General features: G+C 32.3%; 1 protein-coding gene across 2 annotated transcripts; it reads left to right on the forward strand.

Moving 5' to 3' along the window:
• Positions 1-10,401: 10,401 nt before the first annotated feature.
• Positions 10,402-13,653, forward strand: LOC18425210 (uncharacterized). Of its 2 annotated transcripts, none has more exons than XM_006829776.4 (3): positions 10,402-11,487; positions 11,860-12,285; positions 13,084-13,653. In XM_006829776.4, exons 1-3 carry the CDS (start codon positions 10,971-10,973, stop codon positions 13,344-13,346), a joined length of 1,206 nt encoding a protein of 401 aa, XP_006829839.3. In that variant the 5' UTR covers positions 10,402-10,970; the 3' UTR covers positions 13,347-13,653. The 2 variants fall into 2 exon arrangements, with proteins under 2 accessions (XP_006829839.3, XP_088725542.1); XM_088869416.1 differs by having other exon boundaries at positions 10,628-11,600.
• The last annotated feature ends 6,418 nt before the right edge of the window (positions 13,654-20,071 follow it).

The raw sequence follows: 20,071 nt of genomic DNA on the forward strand, positions 1-20,071 counted from the left end.
GATCTAATGATGGCCATTGAGCAAATGAAAAGAAGAAATTTTGTATAAACCCTAGTTTTTTGGTACTGTCTATGATATCAATTGATTAGACAAAGGAGAAAAGCATAAAACCGAATTTTATGTGAGTTACTAATGATGCCATTGAGTAAATAAAGCATCATTAAGTAAATAAATAGGACAAAATCCAATTTTATGGTACTATACTGTGATGGCCAATTAATAAAGGAAAAAGTTTATGTAGAGCCAAGGCTCTAAACAATCAAATTAGAGCCTGGCTAAAAAATTTCATTAGAAGGGTTGTTTTGATGCCCAAATATCCTTTAATTAATCATCTTGACATCAAAATGCATGGACATGAGAAAAAAAAAATGAATTTTAAGTTTTGGAAATAGTGCATTTTGTAACGCATTTTTGGACCGTCAATTTTAAAGATTTTCATAGATACTCGCGATCTACACTACGTTTTAAGCTATAAATTTTATAATTAAATACAAAAATATATTTTAAGGCTGCCACAAAGATTTACAATATTGAAACCACATTTTTCAACACTATTTGAAGGCTTTATTTTGATTGTTTAGAGCCCCGACTCTATAAAAACCGCACCTTTTAATAAAAAAAGAAAAATAATGAGAAAATAACCTAATTTTTTATATGGGTGAGATCAAGTCTTGATTCAATCAGACCCAGCCCCAGACTCCAAAATATGACATGGGACTCGGATCCCAATCTTACTTAAAAATTAAAATATCTATATATTTAAATATATTTCATATATTAAGACCTGAAAAATATTACTGCATCCAGACCTGAACCTGAATAGTGTCTGGGTCTAAGATTTGGACTCAAACTTGGACCTGAATAGTATCTGGGTTTAAGATTTGGACCCAGACCTGTCTACTTGGGTCCAACTTTTAAGTCTATACCCGAGAATCCAGGTTGAGTCTACCCTTGGGTCCAAGGTTGGGTCCGGGTCCGGGTCCATTGCCACCCCTAATTTTTTGTATGGTAGTTGACCAAATACTAATGCAAATAGAGAAAATAAAAAGGACAAAAAAATGAAAATAAAGCAAACTTTTTGGTGGTCTTTAGTTCGGTTATAAAGGAGCCTAGGGTTTTGGAATCATAATGAATTTTCAGTTTTGGACCAAACCTTTTGCCACTTCTATAGGATTATTAGGCTTTGGCATTTCATTTCACTCTCACAAAAAAAAAATGGTATAAACCCAAATCATAGTATCAAATGATCGCCATTCGGTAAATAAAAAGGGAAAAATTGGGTGAAGAAAATCAAATTTTGAGTGAAAAAAAAAAGGAAACAAAATCCATTGTTTTGTGGTATTTAGCATGGTTACAAAGGAGCATAGGGTTTTAGGGGCCATCATTTGGACTTTTATTTTATTTTTTAAATAGTTTATTAGGCTTTTTTTCTTTCTCAAAAGGTTCAAATTTTATGCCACTTTTTATACGACATGTCCTCAATAATAACCCTCATTGCCATGATTGAGTGGACATAGAGAGCTTCAAAGGCCTCTAAATTCTAGGGTTTCTGGGGTCCAAAAAGCTGCCTTTTTTGGTTAAAAAATGGGGGAAAACCCTAATTAGGGTTTCAGCATGCAGCTGGGCGGGGGCTCTCTAATGAGTGAGTTTTGCGGTTTCCATTTTTGGTAAGGAAAAAAGAAAAAAAATATTTAAAAATAGAGGGCAGAGAGCCAGGTCAGCATTTCGAGTATCCACGTCATCATTGTTTGCATGTTGTGGGCCCTTGCATTTCCTACGTCATCATTAATGGGCCATATGAGCCTAGAACATAGGATAAAGGTTTTATTATTGTTGTGTATTATTTATTTTTTCGTTTATATTTATTTATTTACTTTTTTAGGAATCGCTTGAAAAGGTTGGTTACTGAGAAATAATAAATATGAGAAGTGGGTTTTCCATTTAATTTCTCACCTACTTCGCGTTTTTCGGTTCCCATTTTTAGTATTATTTTTATTTCACATGATATATATATATATATATATATATATATATATATATATATATATATATATATATATATATATATATAGAAAAAAGCTAACAAGCAAAAATTAGTAGTAGGTTAAGTAAGGAAATAGTTTATATAAGGTTGCAACCTTAAAAATGTAGAATTACAAAGGCACCTAAAAAATCATTCGAAAAATGTTGTTTTAATATTGATAAACCCTCTAATTGATCATCTCGATATCGAGATATTGGAATATGAGAAAAAAAATGATTTTAAGTCCCGAAAATAGTACATCTCGCAACACATTATTTAAACCACCCATTTTCTAGATTTTCATATGTTTATAGATCTACTTGATTTTAACCATTTTTTGAGTTTAATTCTTTTTAATTAGATGTGAAAATAGATTTTCAGATAGTCCTAAGATTTTTTTACATCAAAATTGCATAGTATGATAAAATTTGGAGATGTGCCTTAATTGGATTATTTAAGTTTTCAACCTTATAGAAATCACACCCTTTAAGCTATGCTTCCAACTATCAAATTTTGATATGATAGTTGAAAATGCATGATATTATTTGTATTGTAATATTTTTCTATTAAGTACAAAAAAATAAAAGTTTGATCATGTTGTACATAATATTCCTTACAAGTCAAAATATAAAACAAATATTTTTTAAACTTCAAAAGACCAAATTACCATTAGAAAATGACGGGGAAATTCAGTCCTTTAAAAAAGTTTAAATTTTTTTATATATATTTATATGGTGCATGATGGTGTCATGTAATATGCCTCCAGTTTTAGCATAAATTGATTTATAAATAAACCTTCCGATTGATCATCTCAACCTTCATCATTATAAGTGTGAAGAAAATATAAGGATTTCAAGTCCTAACAATAGTATATATCATAATGGATACGGTTTCTATGCGGCCAGCCCGCATATTGTAGAAATCCGGGCTTGGCAAATAATATACTTTTTAAATATAATTTGATCATAATTTTTAGAGGATATATAATCCTTAAAATGGAAATCATGAATATGAAAAAAAAAAAAAATGATAATTAAGAATAATAATTATATTAAAAAAACATTTGGATTGTTAGTTATACTTGTTTTTAGATATACTGCCTATTTGCATCCATCGTTAAGATAGATATTTTATACCTGTGGACCGCATATTATAGGAATGCGGTGCAGCTTGCATGAAACAATTTTTTTATTATAATATATTATCTACATCGTCCATTCACAATTATTTGTAGATTTACAAGATCTGTACCATTTTTTTTGCTAAAAATTTCAAAATATGTGAAAACAGATTTTAGGACCATCTGAAGAATTTTAAGTGCCGATTGTGTTCTTTTGACAAGATTTTAAGATGTAGCTTTACTTTTTTCATAAGGCTTAGGCTTCATAGGAAATGCATCCATGAGAGAAGGGAGACACGCAGACACTTATACCATATTTTGAACTAAACATTTCATAATTAGTGGTGAAAATAGATTTTAGAACCATAGATTTCAAATACCTAATCATTTTTTTAACAAGATTTAATGCGAGGCTATATTTTTTTTCATAAGGCTTCCGCCTCATAGGGATTTCATCCGTGTAGAGAGAGAGGAGAGAGAATTGAATGGCTACTAACAATTGGGTATTGCCTGGGTATTTGCCTGTGTTGCAATGAGGACTCAGACTGTTCTCGTACAATATTGACCAAACTCTCTCTCTCTCTACAATTGGACCTGTAACCAGCATTCAAATCTGGCATTTACATTACCCTTTTGCTTGGATTTTATGTCCCATAACTATCAATCCTGGATTCCTGTGCACCCACTTAGAGAGAGAAAGCGATTTTAGAGAGAGAAAAATAGATTTTAGAGAGAGATTTCTAGAGAGAGAGTGATAGAAAGTGGGTACTGCTAAGAAAATATAGTTCAGCCAACTAGTTTCATTTGCAAGGGGATGGTGTGACTGTTGGGTTTTTTCATGGATCCATGATTGGGAGGTTAGAGAGAGAGACTAAATTCTAACTAAAATACAGTAAAACTAATCAATTGATGAATGGGGTGTGAGATGGTGTCTTGCTTCAGGGCTCATAATACGCAACTCACAGATTCACCGATTCATATCGATCTTTAACTGGTTCGTTATTTTTTCTGCACAATAAAATAGTGATTCAGACCGTTGATTCACCGATCTAAACTGATTTGAGAGAGAGAATATGGAGTGAGCCAAATTCAATTGTTTTTTTAAAGATAAAGAGGGTACAGGCACCTTCCTTGATTATGGATTAAGAGAAAATGAATTATTTAGATTGACAGAGTAGAGAGAAAGTGCATTTACATTCCCTGATTATAAGTTGAGAGACAATTTATTGGATTAGAGAGAGGGTGCATAAGAGATAGAGAGAAAGTTGGGGAGGTAGAGAGAGAGAGGGGGGAAATGATTTGAGCCAAATTCAATTATTTGGGCTAGAGAGAGAGGGAGGGTACATTAGAGATTAGAGTGTGCCAAATCCCAAGGACCAAGATTTAAAAAAATGGATCGGTGATTCCGATCGGACACCTAAAAAATTGTATCAGATTGGTGGATCGGCAGTTCAAATCGGAAAATCAGCTGGTTTTGGCTTCAAAATAATTTCAAAAAATCACTAAAAAATTTTAAAAATAGTATTTTTTTTATATTATGTCCTTTTCATTATTTTAGAAAAGTACGTGAGATGTGAGCGTTTCCCTGCCTGGATGTCGGTATGATTATTAATTATAATATAATGTAAGAGAGAGAGAGGGTCCATTTACATTTCTGGAAATGAATTGAGGGAAATTGAATAATTTGGGCTTCTTCTTCGGCAGTTTGCAGTTGGCAGCAAGGAAATTGTACCAAAAAATTCATAGTCGATATGCAATTGCTGCTATTTATGGAACATAAGTGCCCCAAAAACAGTAAAACCCCCTTAAAGAGACAAAACTACATGCCACATTCTTTGCAGTAAAAATTTCATTTTTTAACCCCTCTTTTGTAATCTCTCTCTCTCTCTCTACAAAAGTGAAACTGCATCTCTCTATAGCAATGTTGATTTTTATCTCTCTCTACCAAAGTGAAACTACATCTCTCTCTCTCTCTACCAAAGTGAAACTACAGCTCTCTCTAGCAATGTTGATTTCCATCTCTCTCTATCTACCTAAGTGAAACTACATCTCTTTCTCTCTCTAGCAATGTTGATTTCCATCTCTCTCTCGACCAAAGTGAAACTACATCTCTTTCTCTCTCTAGCAATGTTGATTTCCATCTCTCTCTCTCTACCAAAGTGAAACTACATCTCTTTCTCTACCAAAGTGAAACTACATCTCTTTCTCTCTCTAGCAATGTTGATTTCCATCTCTCTCTACCAAAGTGAAACTATCTGTCTCTCTACCAAAGTGAAACTACATCTCTCTCTAGCAACGTTGATTTCCATCTCTCTCTCTACCAAAGTGAACTACATCTCTCTCTAGCAACGTTGATTTCCATCTCTCTCTCTACCAAAGTGAAACTACATCTCTTTCTCTCTCTAGCAATGTTGATTTCCATCTCTGTCTAACAAAGTGAAACTACATCTCTTTCTCTCTACAAATAAACCACATCTCTTACTATCTCTTTCTCTCTCTACCAAAGTGAAACTACATCTCTTTCTCTCTCTAGCAATGTTGATTTCCATCTCTCTTTCTCACCAAACATGGATTTCCATCTTTGCCTTGGGAGTGTCTAAAATCTCAGGACGGCCAAGGCGACAATCCGATTACAGGGTCAATCTGAATTCGGAGGCTTTCGATTCAAATCGCGAGTCTCCCAGCCAAATTGGAGAAGGTAAATTTTTTTACTGATCTATTCCGAAATAATTATAAACAAACATGTTTGAAAATAAAAAAGGAGGGAATTGGGTGATTCTACTGATTTCGGTCACTTGACTACATAATATACTTTCTTGGTTCTCTGAACTAGGACGATTCATTTAAATGATATTGATTCCTGGTTACGGTATGAATTCAAGTTGGGCCATTACCAATCTCAACTAAAATTGTTAATTCTCGATCCAGATCGACAATTTTTCAAATACTCAAACCTTAACACAATATGATGATCTTAGAAGTCCTTTGTCCCCTCACTTGGGGGAAAATTGGCATAAGTGATTTTAATTGATAAAAATATATATTATTTTCTAGGTTATTTTCAGAGTGAATTAAATGATTATAAATGAAGTCCATCTCACATTTGGAAAACATGCTAACTTTGCAACTTGTCATATGGGTCAAAAAGTTAAGAGTGTGGGGTTCTAATAAATGATTTTCACCAGTCCAACTGTTGAGGCCATTCTAGTAACTACATGAAAAATATTTACAAAATTTAATAAAGAATACTGGCCAAATGGGTCAAGCCACCTAAAAAATAACGAGTGAGGTTACTGAGTCAACTAATTTACTACTAAAGTAAATTATTTAAAAAGTGAACATATAAAGGGTGTGGTTTGTAGAGCCCTAGGCTCTAAACAATCAAATTAGAGCCTACCTTCAAATACTATCGAAAAATGTGGTTTCAATATTGAAAATATTTGTCATAGTCTTAAAATATATTTTCATCTTTATTTATAGAGTTTAAAGTTTCAAAAATAGTGTAGATCTATGAAAACTTAAAAATTGACGGTAAAAAAATACGTTATAAAATATACTATTTTCAAAATTTGAAATCCACTTTTTTTTCATGTCCATGCATCTTGATGTTGAGATGGTCAATTTGAGGATATTTGAGCATCAAAACCACCTCTTCTAGTGAAAATTTTGATGTAGGCTCAAATTTGATTGTTTAGAACTTCAGCTCTATATAAACTTTTTCCATATATAAATGCCTTATTTTAGATTTGGATAAGTGAAGGCATTTTGGTAATTCTGCTGCAAAAATTATTGAAATAAGCAACTTAAATGACCTCACTAGTTTTGGGTTCAAACTTAGAATATAGTTGTTTATGCTTTTATTTATAAAATCTTGTTCTTGGTTTGGAACTTATTAGTAGGGGATGATATCTTTTATTAGGGGATTCTGACCCTGAGGGGTAGAACTGATCTAGGTCCGGGTATAGGTCTAAAAAATGGACCCTATGGGTTGGGTTTGGGTCCAACAGTTGGACCCAAACACTATTTAGGTCAGGGATAGGGTTGGGTCGGGTCGATCTAGTCCAGGTCTGGTAATATTTTTTGGATCCAATATATGAAATATGTTTAACTATGGTTCAAAATGTTTCTCTTGTTCAAAATTCCAAAACCGAAGCAATATTTTCTATAAAATATATATTTTTATGTTTACAAATATTATATGAAGATATTTGAGTGATTTGACTCAGGTGACTAAAGTCACTTAAATTACCAAATACTCTCATTTATTGACAGTTACATCGTATGTACTCTATAATTAGAAGGGTTACTTTGGCTATCTCATTGATATTTCGAAACTTTATCGAAACAACCTTCCAAAGATGAATTATTTAATGAAAAATATATAAAGAGACCATTTACTTTTAGTACAAGGTGATTACATTTAAAACTTCATAATTAGATATCAATTTGGGTGACTGCATTTTTCCTATTGACTAAGCTTAAAGTCCAAAAGATATTTTTTTCCAAACTTTATGACACGCTAAAACTACCAGAGTTAACATCAAATAGTTATAACTTATAAGTAATTATTGACCTCCCCGTCAAATGGTTAATGTTCTCATTGTGTATAATGGTCCTCTTCCGAATGGTGTGGTTTTTAAAAGGCGGAGGCCGTAAACAATCAATCTAAGACACACCTTCAAATCGTATCGAAATATATTGTTTCAGTATAAAAAAGCTTTATGATGACTTGAAAATTTATTATCATCTCTAATTATAAAATTTAAATATTTCAAACTAATGTAGATCGAGAATATCTATGAACACTTGAAAATTTTGAAAATTGATATTTAGACTATATATTACAAGAAATACTATTTCCAATACTTGAAATCTATTTTTTCTCATGTCCATAAATCTTGAGGTCGGATGATCAAATTGAGGGTTTTTAGCATTGAAACAATATTTCTTGTGAATTTTTTGAGCCTCACCTTTATATAAACTTTTTTCTTTCTATATAAACTTTTTTCTTTTTAAAATGGGTGTGGTTTCTATAAGGTTGCAACCTTAAACAATCCAAGCATGGTGCACCTCTAAATTTTATCATGACATCTAATTTTGATGTAAAAAATTATTAGGATTATCTCAAAATCTATTCTCATATCTAATTATAAAATTTTAAACCCCAAAAATGATTAAAATCAAGAAGATCTATAAACCTATGAAAATATTGAAAATGGACGGTCTGGATAATGTGTTGCAAGGTACACTATTAATAGGACTGAAATTTTATTTATTTATTTATATTCATACATTTTGAGGTCGAGATAATAAATTAGAGGGTTTTCCATCACTAAAACATCGTTATACGATTGATTTTTGTGGTGCATCTTTAATTATATATTTTAAGGTTGCAACCTTATACAAACCTTTTCCTTTTAAAATAGGGTGTGGTTTCTATAAGGATGCAACTTTAAACAATCCAATTACGGCACACCTTAAAAATTTATCATAATATGTAATTTTGTTATAAAGACTTTTTAATATTATCTTAAAATCTATTTTCATACCTAATTAGAAAATTTTAAATTCCAAAAATGGTTAAAATCAAGTAGATCTATAAATATATAAAAAGATTGTAAATGGACGGTCTAGATAATGTGTTGCAAGATGCACAATTTTCGGTACTCAAAAACTTTTTTTTTTTCATATTCATATATCTCAATGTCGAGGTGATAGATTAGAGGGTTTATTCAACAATAAAATAACATTTCCGATAGATTTTTGAGGTGATCCGTGATTCTACATTTTAAGGTTGCAACCTTATATAAACTTTTCCCTTTAAAATATGGATTGAAAACTTTAAAAGTGAAGTAAAAGAAAACAAAAAAATTGGATTGTAGTCTTGTAAATGTGGAGGTGGGGTCAAGGTTTGAGCTCAAAATTCTAGGAAATAATTCACTTGAAGAAAGAGAGTTTTAGAGAGAGAGAGTTTTGAAAGGTCTGCGTACTTTACCAGGACAGCTACTTGAAGAGAGAGAAACTTTCCTCCATATACAACATTATAGAACTTGTGCAACCCTATCATATGCTATATAGTACATAAACATATCATGATAGTAGAAAATATTTGAGGAAAGATAAATTTTTAGAGAGAGAAAATATTTGAAGAAAGATAAACTTTTAGAGAGAGAGTTCTCAAAGCTCTTTGTACTTTATCAAGATGAATATTTGAGAAAATAGGAAACTTTTGCCCCAATTCTCTAGTGCAACTGTATCTTACTCTAGAAGTTTTAGAGGGGGAAAAAGATTTTATAAAGGCGATGTCTTAAACAATCAAATTGAAGTGCATCTCAAAATTTACTAAAAAAAGTTGTTTTGATGCTTAAAAACCCTCTATCCAATCATATCGACCTCAAGATGTATGAAAATGAGATAAAATAGATTTTAAATCTTAAAACAAGTGTATGCGCAATTTACATTATTTTTAAAATTTAAAATTTTACAATTGGAGATGAAAATAAATTTTCAAAACATTACGATGATTTATGGTATTGAAATAACATGTTTCAACACCATTTGAATGTGCATCTTACTTTGATTATTTAGGGCCCTAGCCTTATACAAACAACACTCGAAAGGGTTTTCAAAGCTCTATATACTTTACCCAAATGAATATTTGAAGAAAGAGATAATATTTTACCCATTTTCTATAGAACATCGTACAAAATAAATGTAACTCTTACCATACTCAAGGGTACATTTACATATCAAGAGGGAGAGACAATTTTGCATTTCTCCTTTTACCCTTTATATTATTTGAATGTGCAGTTATCAAGATTCTTCGTTGACCTGGTCCAATATAAAAATTAGATTTGATAAAAAAATATTTTACGATCAAATTTGACTGGTTTTGATAAGTTCGATCGATAAAAAGTACAATTTTTTTTTTGACATGTTATATATTTTTGAACTATCATTCATATTTTTTATAACTCAATAAAATTAGTTTCGAACAATAATAAGACCAATCAAATTAGTTTCGATCAATAGTAAGACCAAATTTGACTAGACCAAACTTTTTAGAAATTAAATGACGAATACCAAACTTAAAACAAGAAAACAAAAAAAGTTGGGACTCGGATATGATAAATCCTAGACCTTGGGGTTTGAGTTTTTGGGCCTAAAGCTTCATAAGGAATAATGAATTTTGGGGTATCCCAAGAATAAAAAAATTAAAAAGATTTAAATTATTATTATTTTGTTTGTTTGTTATTTTACTGTTTACATTTTTATGGCAATTGACAGGTGGGTTGGATTCAAAGTTTATCATTTTCTTTCTCTATCTTTTGCTTAGAAAAGCAAAGGCGTTTTGGTGTGGGCAAGTAAGAGAGGGACTCTGGTTGCTTTGTCAAGGCCATGAGGGACAGTAGAGAGAGAAAGTGTAGAGAGAGAGAGTGGATTTAAAAAGACCTCCCCACACGAGGGGTTTTCTCTTCCTTTTTAAGTCTCAGGGATTGACACTAAATTTTGGGTCCTGACTCAGTCTTTTCCTCTCATCTGTTTCTTTCACTACCTCCAAACTAACTGTGTGGGTTTCTGCAACTCCTCTCCCCCAATCCTCTCTCTCTCTCTCTCTCTAAAACGAAACCCAGATAACAAACTCCCTTCCTTTCAATCCCATCTTTCTCTCTCTACCCTGCAACACCCATCTATCTTTCTAATCAGCAACACCCATCTCTCTCTCTAACCTGCAATACCCATCTCTCTCTCTAGATTCTTGGTTGGTGTATATATATATATATAGAGAGAGAGAGAGAGAAAGAGAGAGAGAGAGAGAGATTGAAAATGAGTGAGCCCAATCCATATTCTCAAAAAATCAGAAATGGGTTCTCAGAGATAGGCTTTCAGGGGGATTTCATGGGCTCTCTCTCTTACCCTCATCAAAGAACCAGCAATAGTCACAGCAACAGTAATAGTAACAGTGAGAGTTACAGTAAAAGCCCTAAAGCTCTGGGGCTGTTCTCTTCCTCTTCTTCAGGTGAGACCCAGAGCAAGAGGGAGATGGGTTTTCAGGTTTTGAGCCCAGCCAAACAGAGCAAGAGGAAAGTTTTGAGCTTTCAGTCATCGATGGAGGATAGTGAGAGGAAGGGAGGGACGGAAGACTGTTACAGGGATGAGAGAGAGAGCCATGAGGAAGAGCCCATGGGGAATTGTGGTGGGAAGGAGAATGAAGATAGGCATTCTAAGCTCTGTGCCCGAGGCCATTGGAGACCAGCTGAGGATGCAAAGCTTAAGGAGCTTGTTGCTCAGTTTGGTCCCCAAAACTGGAACGTCATTGCTGAAAGGCTTGAAGGAAGATCAGGTAATGAGGAGAGAGAAAACCCCAAATGCAGAGAGAGAAAGAGAGAGAGAGAAGTGTGCTTTTTTAGGTTACTGGGCTCATTGCATATCTCTCAGTTTTGATTGCTGATTCAGGTAAAGAAATTAATGAGAGAGAAGAGAGAGAAAAAACAAAAATTTTATCTTCTCTCTCTGTTTCTTTCTCTCTCCTTTCTTTGCATCAAGAAAATACCAAAAACCCAATTTTCTTATCAAGAAATCCAATAGCAAAAATTACAAGAAAATCCTAGAAAGATGACAAAAAAATAAAAAAAATAAAAAAATTTCCATGCACTTGATCTTCCACTTCTCCATTTTTCTCTCTTGATTTTTTTCCCCCTCTCTCTCATCACAGGTAAGAGTTGCAGGCTCAGATGGTTCAATCAGTTGGACCCAAGAATCAATAGGAGGGCTTTCAGTGAAGAAGAAGAAGAGAGACTCTTAGCTGCTCATAGGTTATATGGCAACAAATGGGCCATGATTGCTAGGCTCTTTCCTGGCAGGACTGATAATGCAGTGAAAAACCATTGGCATGTGATAATGGCAAGAAAATACAGAGAGCAATCCAATGCATATAGGAGGAGGAAGTCTCTGCCACAGCAGCAACAACCAACAATGCAGAGGAAGGTTGAGACTAGCAATGGACGCGGAGCAAGTGATTCTTCGATTTTGAGTAACAGGGATGAATCTGCCTCGACATGCACTGATTTGTCTCTCAATTCTTCAAATAGCAGGGCGTTTCCTGGTTTTTACAGTAGATTTGGCACTCTGCAACATCAGGGTATGGATTTTTCCCTCTCTCGCTACTTGTGAATGATCTCAAATTAATTTTTTTTTGAATTTGATTAGGGTTTGTGAGTCAATTTCTTTTGCATGTTTTTTGATATTCAGTCACTGGAAATCACATTGGTACATTTTTTTTTAATATGTAATGCTGCATTTTTTTTTTTTTTTTCACTTTTTTCCTTCTTTTGGATGTTATATTTTCATCTGGTTATTCTCCTGCTACACACTTGGGTTCTAAGCCTCATGCATTTTGTTTTTTGTGCATTGTGGTCTCTCTATTTAGTAGGTTTCAATTTATTATTTATTTATTCCTCCCTCTCTCTTTTTTATTTTTATTTTTATTATATGTAATGGGTTTGGCCTGTTTCTGCTTGGGTTTGTGTTCTCTTTTCAAGTTCTTAACCGGCTTTGAGTTCTTGGTTGTATTTTTTCTAATTTCCTTTTTTTTGTATTTTTTCGTATTTGGTTTTACTACCATTTGTTTGGTGGTTTAGAATTTGGCCTTTCTTTTTAAGCCCTAGTCTGATTTGGGGTGCTTCTCCATTATCCTCCTTTTCATGGATTTTCCATTGGTTTTGTTAAATTCATAATTTGAAATTGGTTTTTGACTTGTTTTGGGATATCTCTCTCTACTATGTTTTCTTTCTGCATTTTCCTTATGTATTTCAGCCTCATTTGCTCTCTCTTCTCTCTCTCTCTTGTTCCCAAAGTATTGCAATCTCTCTCTCTCATGCATGCAATGTCTGTGCATTTATCTAATTTTGTTGGTATTTTTTTTCCTTTTTTTTTGCAGGTGAGGAAGAGAAGAACAAAGCTTTGGGCAATGGAACCATGGAAAAGTCTGAGGGACCAACAAATGGGTTTTACTTCTCTCTCCCTCCACCTCCTCAGATGGTGTTACTGAAGCAGTCAGACTCTGAATTCCTTCAAACTTCATCAATGGTCGGTGAGAGCAGGAGAGAGAGAGACCATCAGTTTGTGTACGGCGAAATCAATCATAAGAGTGAGAAAATGAACCTGCTTTTCATTGATTTCCTTGGAGTTGGAGCGACCTGAGAGGAGACAATAAGGGGCTAAATACTTTAAAAAGGAGGAGGGGGAAGCCATTAAAGCTCTCTCCTTTAAGCAAGCAATAGTGAACAGTGGAAGTAACTGAGAAAACACAGAGGCTAGATTCACTGTTTTTGTACAGACAAACCCAGAAAAGAGAAATGAGGAAAAGGGAGGGGGGTTTTGTTCATGGGAGTTCTCTCTCTCTAACAATGAGGAAAAGAGGGGGTTTTGTTCATGAGAATTCCCTGTCTCTTTATTCACCTGTTTCAAGTAAAAAAAAAGAAAAGAGAGTTCTCTCTCATTTTGTTCATGGGATTGCCCATTTTTCTCTCTTATTTTGTTCATGGGATTGCCCATTTTTCTCTCTTATTTTGTTCATGGGTTGCTCTCTCTCTCTCTCAACTTCCTGTTAGGGTCTATATCTCCTCTCTCTCTCTCTCTCTCTCTCTCTCTCTCTGTAGGGCTCCATATATTCCTCTAGTTTTGAATGCAAGCCCAATTTTTTTTTTCACCTTTTACAAGAAAATCATATCTAGTACAAAGTAATTTGGGAAGTGAAATTCATCATATTACACTGACACTGGCCTCTTCACTGTTTTTTTTTTTTTTTTGGTAATTCAGTGGTAAATTGAAATTCATCAAGTTACACTGTCCATTGCATTATTTTTTTTGGGTAATTTAGTCGGGAATACATGCCATTATCTATTTTTGAATTTTTGAAATGATTAGTGGTTTTTAAAGATGTTAGTGAGAATAAAAACCATAACGTACAACTAAAGTATTGGGGCCGGCCCCTTTTTGAAACTTTATTGGTTTTTTTATTAATGGTTTGTATATAACAAGATTCATTGATACAAGGAGGAGGTTACAATCACACTTTTAATCATTAAATATGAAATTGGACCGGTGGCTTAAATAGGTGTATTTTAGACTTTGAGTCTGGTCAATGATTAGTCTCATTTTACAACCATCAAGTTAAAAGTAATTGTGATCTCTTTGTAATATTTTTTATTGGGTGGTTTGGTGAAATTGAACTTGACATAGGATGTTGCTAAATGTGGGTGTGAGTTTAATTTCACAACCTACAAGTTAAGAGCAATTTTTTGTCTTTGGAGAAGTATATAATGAAATTATTTATCTTTGGTGCAAAATTATCACAATTAATCTTGATCCTTTGATGTGCATCGGGTGGTTGCATTTATTCTATTGATTAAGCTCAAAGTTCAAATAGAATTTTTTTGAACTTTATAATACATCCAACTTATCAGATTTTCATCTCAAATGGTTATAAATAATTACGAATTCTTTGTATTAAAGGTAAATAGTCTTATTATATACAAATCTTTTTTTTTTTTTTTGATTAGTTTGATGGAATTAAACTTGAAATATGACGTTATTAAATGTCAGCTACTAACCATTAGAGCCAAAGCCTAATTCCGGATCTCGTTGTAGCTAAGTTGGACAATCTTTTTGTATATTTTTGTTTTAAAAAGAATGTGTAAACGAAAAATAATTCATTGGTTGTAGCCATGGCTTTACAAAGAAACTGCAGTTTTAGTGCTGAAAAACTTGCAAATAGGATCATGACAATCATAAATATGGATTAAAAAAAAAGGGGGCATGTTTTAGTTTCTAAAATGGTCTACATTTTGACATGTTTTATTTCAAGTTCTAGAATTATCGTGTAACATGTTTTCTGTCATTTTCAAGTGTTTACTCCACATTAGTCATTAGTTTTGGTTCTTATTTCATTTAAATGAAGTTTTGTCTCGTGTAAAACTAGATTTTCAAGCCATCATAAATTTTTTTAGGAGATGTGACTTTATAGATGTAGTTTGTATAAGATTACGGCCCTAAACAATCCAAATAAAACGCACCTTCAAATAATGTCGAAAGATACATCTTTGTGATGGCCTGAAGATTTATTTTAATCTCTAATAATGCATTGCAAGACTTAAAAGGTCATGATTAAATTGAATGGTCACATTGTAAGTCTTGTATGGGAAACGTTTATTTGTGCATGACTACATGAGAAACCTTTATTTGTACAAACATAAATTTTTTTTTTATTTTGTTTTTAAACTGACTAATACTTTTAAAATAATTACAATGAGTGGTATATACAAAAATAAGTTGCCTGGCTATAGACAAAAGAAGCTAATACTAATAAAGGCAAACGGCATAATAAAATTTGTGTGTTTGGAGGCCCACCACAGTCGTATGATTCTCACTATCAGATGAGAACAATGTTATTAATCTGATCCTAAGTGTGGGTTGAGAACAATTTCACGCACTGGTTCTAACTGTGTTTGTGTTATAATATATGTAATATGTGATATTATATTCGACTCATTTTCCATTGTTCAACCGATAGGCTCGATGTCTCCAAGAATGTAACTAAGATGTGTGTGGAGATACAGAGGGCCCATTTAGATTGTTAATCTTAGGTTTAGATTATCTTATTTGAAATTAATATAATTTGAATAATGCTATTTTGTTAATTGTTGGTACATAATTTGTAGTATGCACTATATTGTTTAATTATTTAACTTTGGGCGAGGTTTTTCTAAGGCCTCAACCTTAAACAAGTAAGGCACACATCCAAATTGTACGTAAAGATACAATTCTGACTCCAGCATGCCTTGCAATAGTATGAAATTTATTTTCACCCCCAATTACGAATTTTAAAGTTAAAAAAAAAAGTTCAGATTGAGTAGTTCTATAAACATTTAAAAAATCATGAAGAATGGATAGTCTAGATAATATATAACAAGATACACTATTTTTTGTATCCATATATGTTGAAGTCAATATTATAAATAAGAAGGTTTTCTAGCATTACAATAATTTTTTGGGTTTCTAAGATGCACCTTACTTCTATAGCACGACTTTGATACATTATACGTACTTTTTCGTTTAGCTTTTTGGCATTTTCAACTATTTTATTTATTTATAATTAAGAACATGTGATTATCAACAAATTATTTTAAATAATTTAAAAATAACTTTTTTAAAAAAATAAACTTATATATAAAACTACCTAAAAGTCTATATCTAATAACTTTACATGGGATTAAGCCAAAAAGCCGACAGTGCATTATCATGACGGATTCTATTGGAACGATAAATTATCAGTGATAATAAGTACATCCAAACAAAACCACATGGTCATGGCCTATGTATCTCAATAATTGTGGTTGAGCTTTGAGAAATGGAAATTCACCTTGATTCAAACTCCATAACACTTTTGTAGATTAAGAGGCCAATTATGGTAATTTTGTATCTCCATCTTAGGTTAAAGAAGTTAACCTAGATTATTAGGCCAATTATGGTAATTTTATATCTCCATCTTAGGTTAAAGGAATTAAACTTTGATGGTTGTGAAGGAAAAAGGTAGTTAAGCATTAAAGGAGAGACACAAAGGTGACAAATATGGATACATAGTATCCATAAGATCTCCATGTGTAAGCAGGCATTAACTAGCATGACTTTTGAACTTTTTAAAATCCTATTCCTATTCTCTCTCTCTCTCTCTTAATATATTTCTTCAGGGATGAAAATAGTTTTTCCACACTGTTACAAAAGTTTATGGAAATTGAATAACATTTATTGTAGGTTTACTGTTTAATAGAACTGAGAGATTTTTAAAAGGTTGCGACTTTAAACAATCTCAGTAAGGTGCTTCTTCAAACTTTGTCATAATTTAGATATCAAAATTTTTTAAGATGGCTAAAGAATATATTTTCATCGTTAATTTTAAACTTCAAAAATCGATCAAATCAAGCGTACCTATAAATGTATGAAAATCTTGAAAAGGGATGGTCTGGATAATGTGTTATAAATGTATTAGTTTTGGAACATGAAATCTTTTTTTTTCCATATTAATATGGATGCGGTTAGCATGCGGCCAAGCCCGTACAGGTAGAAATGCAAGCTTGGCAATAAATATATTTTTTAAATGTAATTTGATCATAATTTTTAGAGAATATATAATCTTCAACATAGAGATCACAAATATGAAAAAATAAATAAATTTTGAAAGCTAGAAATAATAAACATCTGGATCATTAGTTACAAATGATTTTAGATGGACCACCTATTGGCATCCATCTTAAGATGAATGCTTTATACCTCTGGTCCGCATATTGTACAAATACGATCGAGTCTGCATAAACAATTGTTCTATTACTATATAGGATTGTCCGTAAAGAAACCATTCATAGGGTGCGGTTTGTATAGAGCCTAGGCTCTAAACAATCAAACGAGAGCCTACCTTCAAATATTGTCGAGAAATGTGGTTTTAATACCGGAAATTTTTTTAGTCGCCTTAAAATATATTTTTATATTTATTTATGAAGTTTAAAGCTTACAAAATATTGTAGATCAACAGATCTATGACAACTTGAAAATCTTGAAAATTGACAGTCCAAAAATGAGTTATAAAATGCATTATTTTCAAAACTTGAAATCCATTTTTTTTCTTGTGTCCATGCATCTTGATGTTGAGATGATCAATTTGAAGATATTTGGGCATCAAGATAACTTGCTTTAGTGAATTCTTTAAGGTAGGCTCAAATTTGATTGTTTGGAACCTCAGCTCTATATAAACTTTTCCCTTTATCTTTTGTAGAAAGTGGTCACAAACACTATTGTATTTCAAAATAGGTGCTTATAAAAGTGTCATTGGACGCAAAGTTCCCAAAAAAATCTTGGACTTTGTAACTCATCATAAGTCGTCCAATTTAACATCTATTGAGTGAGAATAGTTGTGACCTCCTTATATGAAAGGTAAATGATCTTTTTATATAGGGTGCAGTTAGCATACGGATGCATCCGTAGCTGTCGAGGTAAGTTTCACCTTCAAATTTTATCATGGTATATAATTTTGATGTAAAATGTTCTTAGGATTATCTCAAAATCTATTTTTATATCTAATTATAAAATTTTAAATTTAAAAAATGGTTAAAATCAAAGTAGATCTATAAACATATGAATATCTTGAAAATAGACGATATAGATAATATGCTGTAAAATGCACTATTTCTGAGACTTAAAATCTTTTTATTTTTCATGGTCATACATCTCGATTTCGAGATGATCAATCAAAGGGTTTCAACATTAAAACTACATTTTCCGATGAATTTTTGAGGTGCATCCGTAATTCTACATTATAAGGTTGCCCCCTTATATAATTTTTTTTCCTTTTATATATAATCCATTAAAAACATCTTGATATCAAGATGATTTTCAATGTCGAAAGAGTCTTTTCCGATAGAATTTTGAAGTGCACCTTAATTCTACAATTTAAAGTCTCACTCCATTATAAACTTTTCAGGGCCTTACACCGACACAAGCTTTTTGTACCCAAAAAAAAGAAAAAGCTCTTCTATTTTTAACTATTGATCAACAACACGTGTATTGTACTATCTCTCCTCTTAGGAAGTCGGCATTGATAAATATTTAGTAACAATAAAACTACTAAAAAATAGTAAAATAAATGGATAATGATCATCCCCAAAAGAGAGAATATAACATGTGGAGATTTAAGGGTTAGTTGTGAAGTGCATAGCATACGTATACATTACTTTTCTTGAAAAGATATGTATTTCTTTGGGAGCATTTTGTCTTCTTGAAAAGATATCGTGGGGCAGCCTTCTTTGACAAATTAGGCAAACATGAACATCTTTATTTGACCAAACATTCCATTTAGAGAGAGAGAGAGAGAGAAAAAAAAACAGCATAAAATTATCTTTTTTTTCTTGTTAAAAAAAATTATCCTTTTTATCTAAGTGTGAGGAGAGAGAGAGAGATAGATCATAAATTTATCTTTTTATGTATGGAGAGAGAGCATAAGATTTTCTTCTTATCAAAGAGTGTGGAGTGTTGATGTGGGAGCATACTATATACTTACTCCCTCACGTAAAAGACCCACTTCGGAGAATTTGCATGATATGAAATATGGGATCCACTTATTTTTAGAAGTATGTCTAAAAAAAATATGTAACTAAAATACTAAAATCAAGTGCATTAAAACCAGGAATGAGGGTCTCAATTGCCCACCCCGTTGTACCGACTTGGATATGCCGGATCGGTCGAACAGGTGAAAAATCAAGTAATACAATGAGGCTATTTATCTTTGGTACAAGGAGGTCACAATAAAAGTAACTATTTACCTTCAAGAAAATTTCTTTTGAAAAGCTTGGTCAGTGAAATAAATGCAACCATTTAATTTCACATTTAATGTGAACATTACTTGTGACAACCTTATACAAAAGATAAATGATCTCATTCTATACTTTTCTAATAAAACAATTGGGGGTATTCAGGTGGTAGGGGACCAAAACACCTACCCTTTGAATCTAATGGCATTTAATGATTATTGATCTAGATTGCCAAAATCATTCTTAGATTGGAGAGTTTGGAAATTGGATGATCTCTAGTGAATCTTTTGCATTATTGTTATTGTTATTATTATTATTATTATTATTATTATTATTATTATTATTATTATTATTATTATTATTATTATTATTATTATTATTATTGTAACATCTCCAATTCATGACGTTATTTTAGGGTCTAAAAGTACTCCCAGCGATGTTTTGCTTAAAGGAGCAAATGTACACTATGCTCCCGTGGGAGCATATAATTTTGCCATAATAATATAGAATACAGGATACCATGGGGTTAGATCACCGTCACTTTCAATCATGAAAGTTGGAGATATC

Source organism: Amborella trichopoda, chromosome 1 (genome assembly GCF_054954075.1).
Source record: "Amborella trichopoda isolate Santa Cruz 75 chromosome 1, AtrichopodaSantaCruz75HAP2 v2.0, whole genome shotgun sequence".
Taxonomy (NCBI): Eukaryota; Viridiplantae; Streptophyta; class Magnoliopsida; order Amborellales; family Amborellaceae; genus Amborella; species Amborella trichopoda.

Coding starts and splice junctions, on each gene's coding strand:
- LOC18425210 (XM_006829776.4), top strand. CDS start 10,971: ATGAGTGAGCCCAATCCATATTCTCAAAAAATCAGAAATGGGTTCTCA. Junction 11,488..11,859: donor AAGGCTTGAAGGAAGATCAG/GTAATGAGGAGA, acceptor CTCTCATCACAG/GTAAGAGTTGCAGGCTCAGA. Junction 12,286..13,083: donor TGGCACTCTGCAACATCAGG/GTATGGATTTTT, acceptor TTTTTTTTGCAG/GTGAGGAAGAGAAGAACAAA.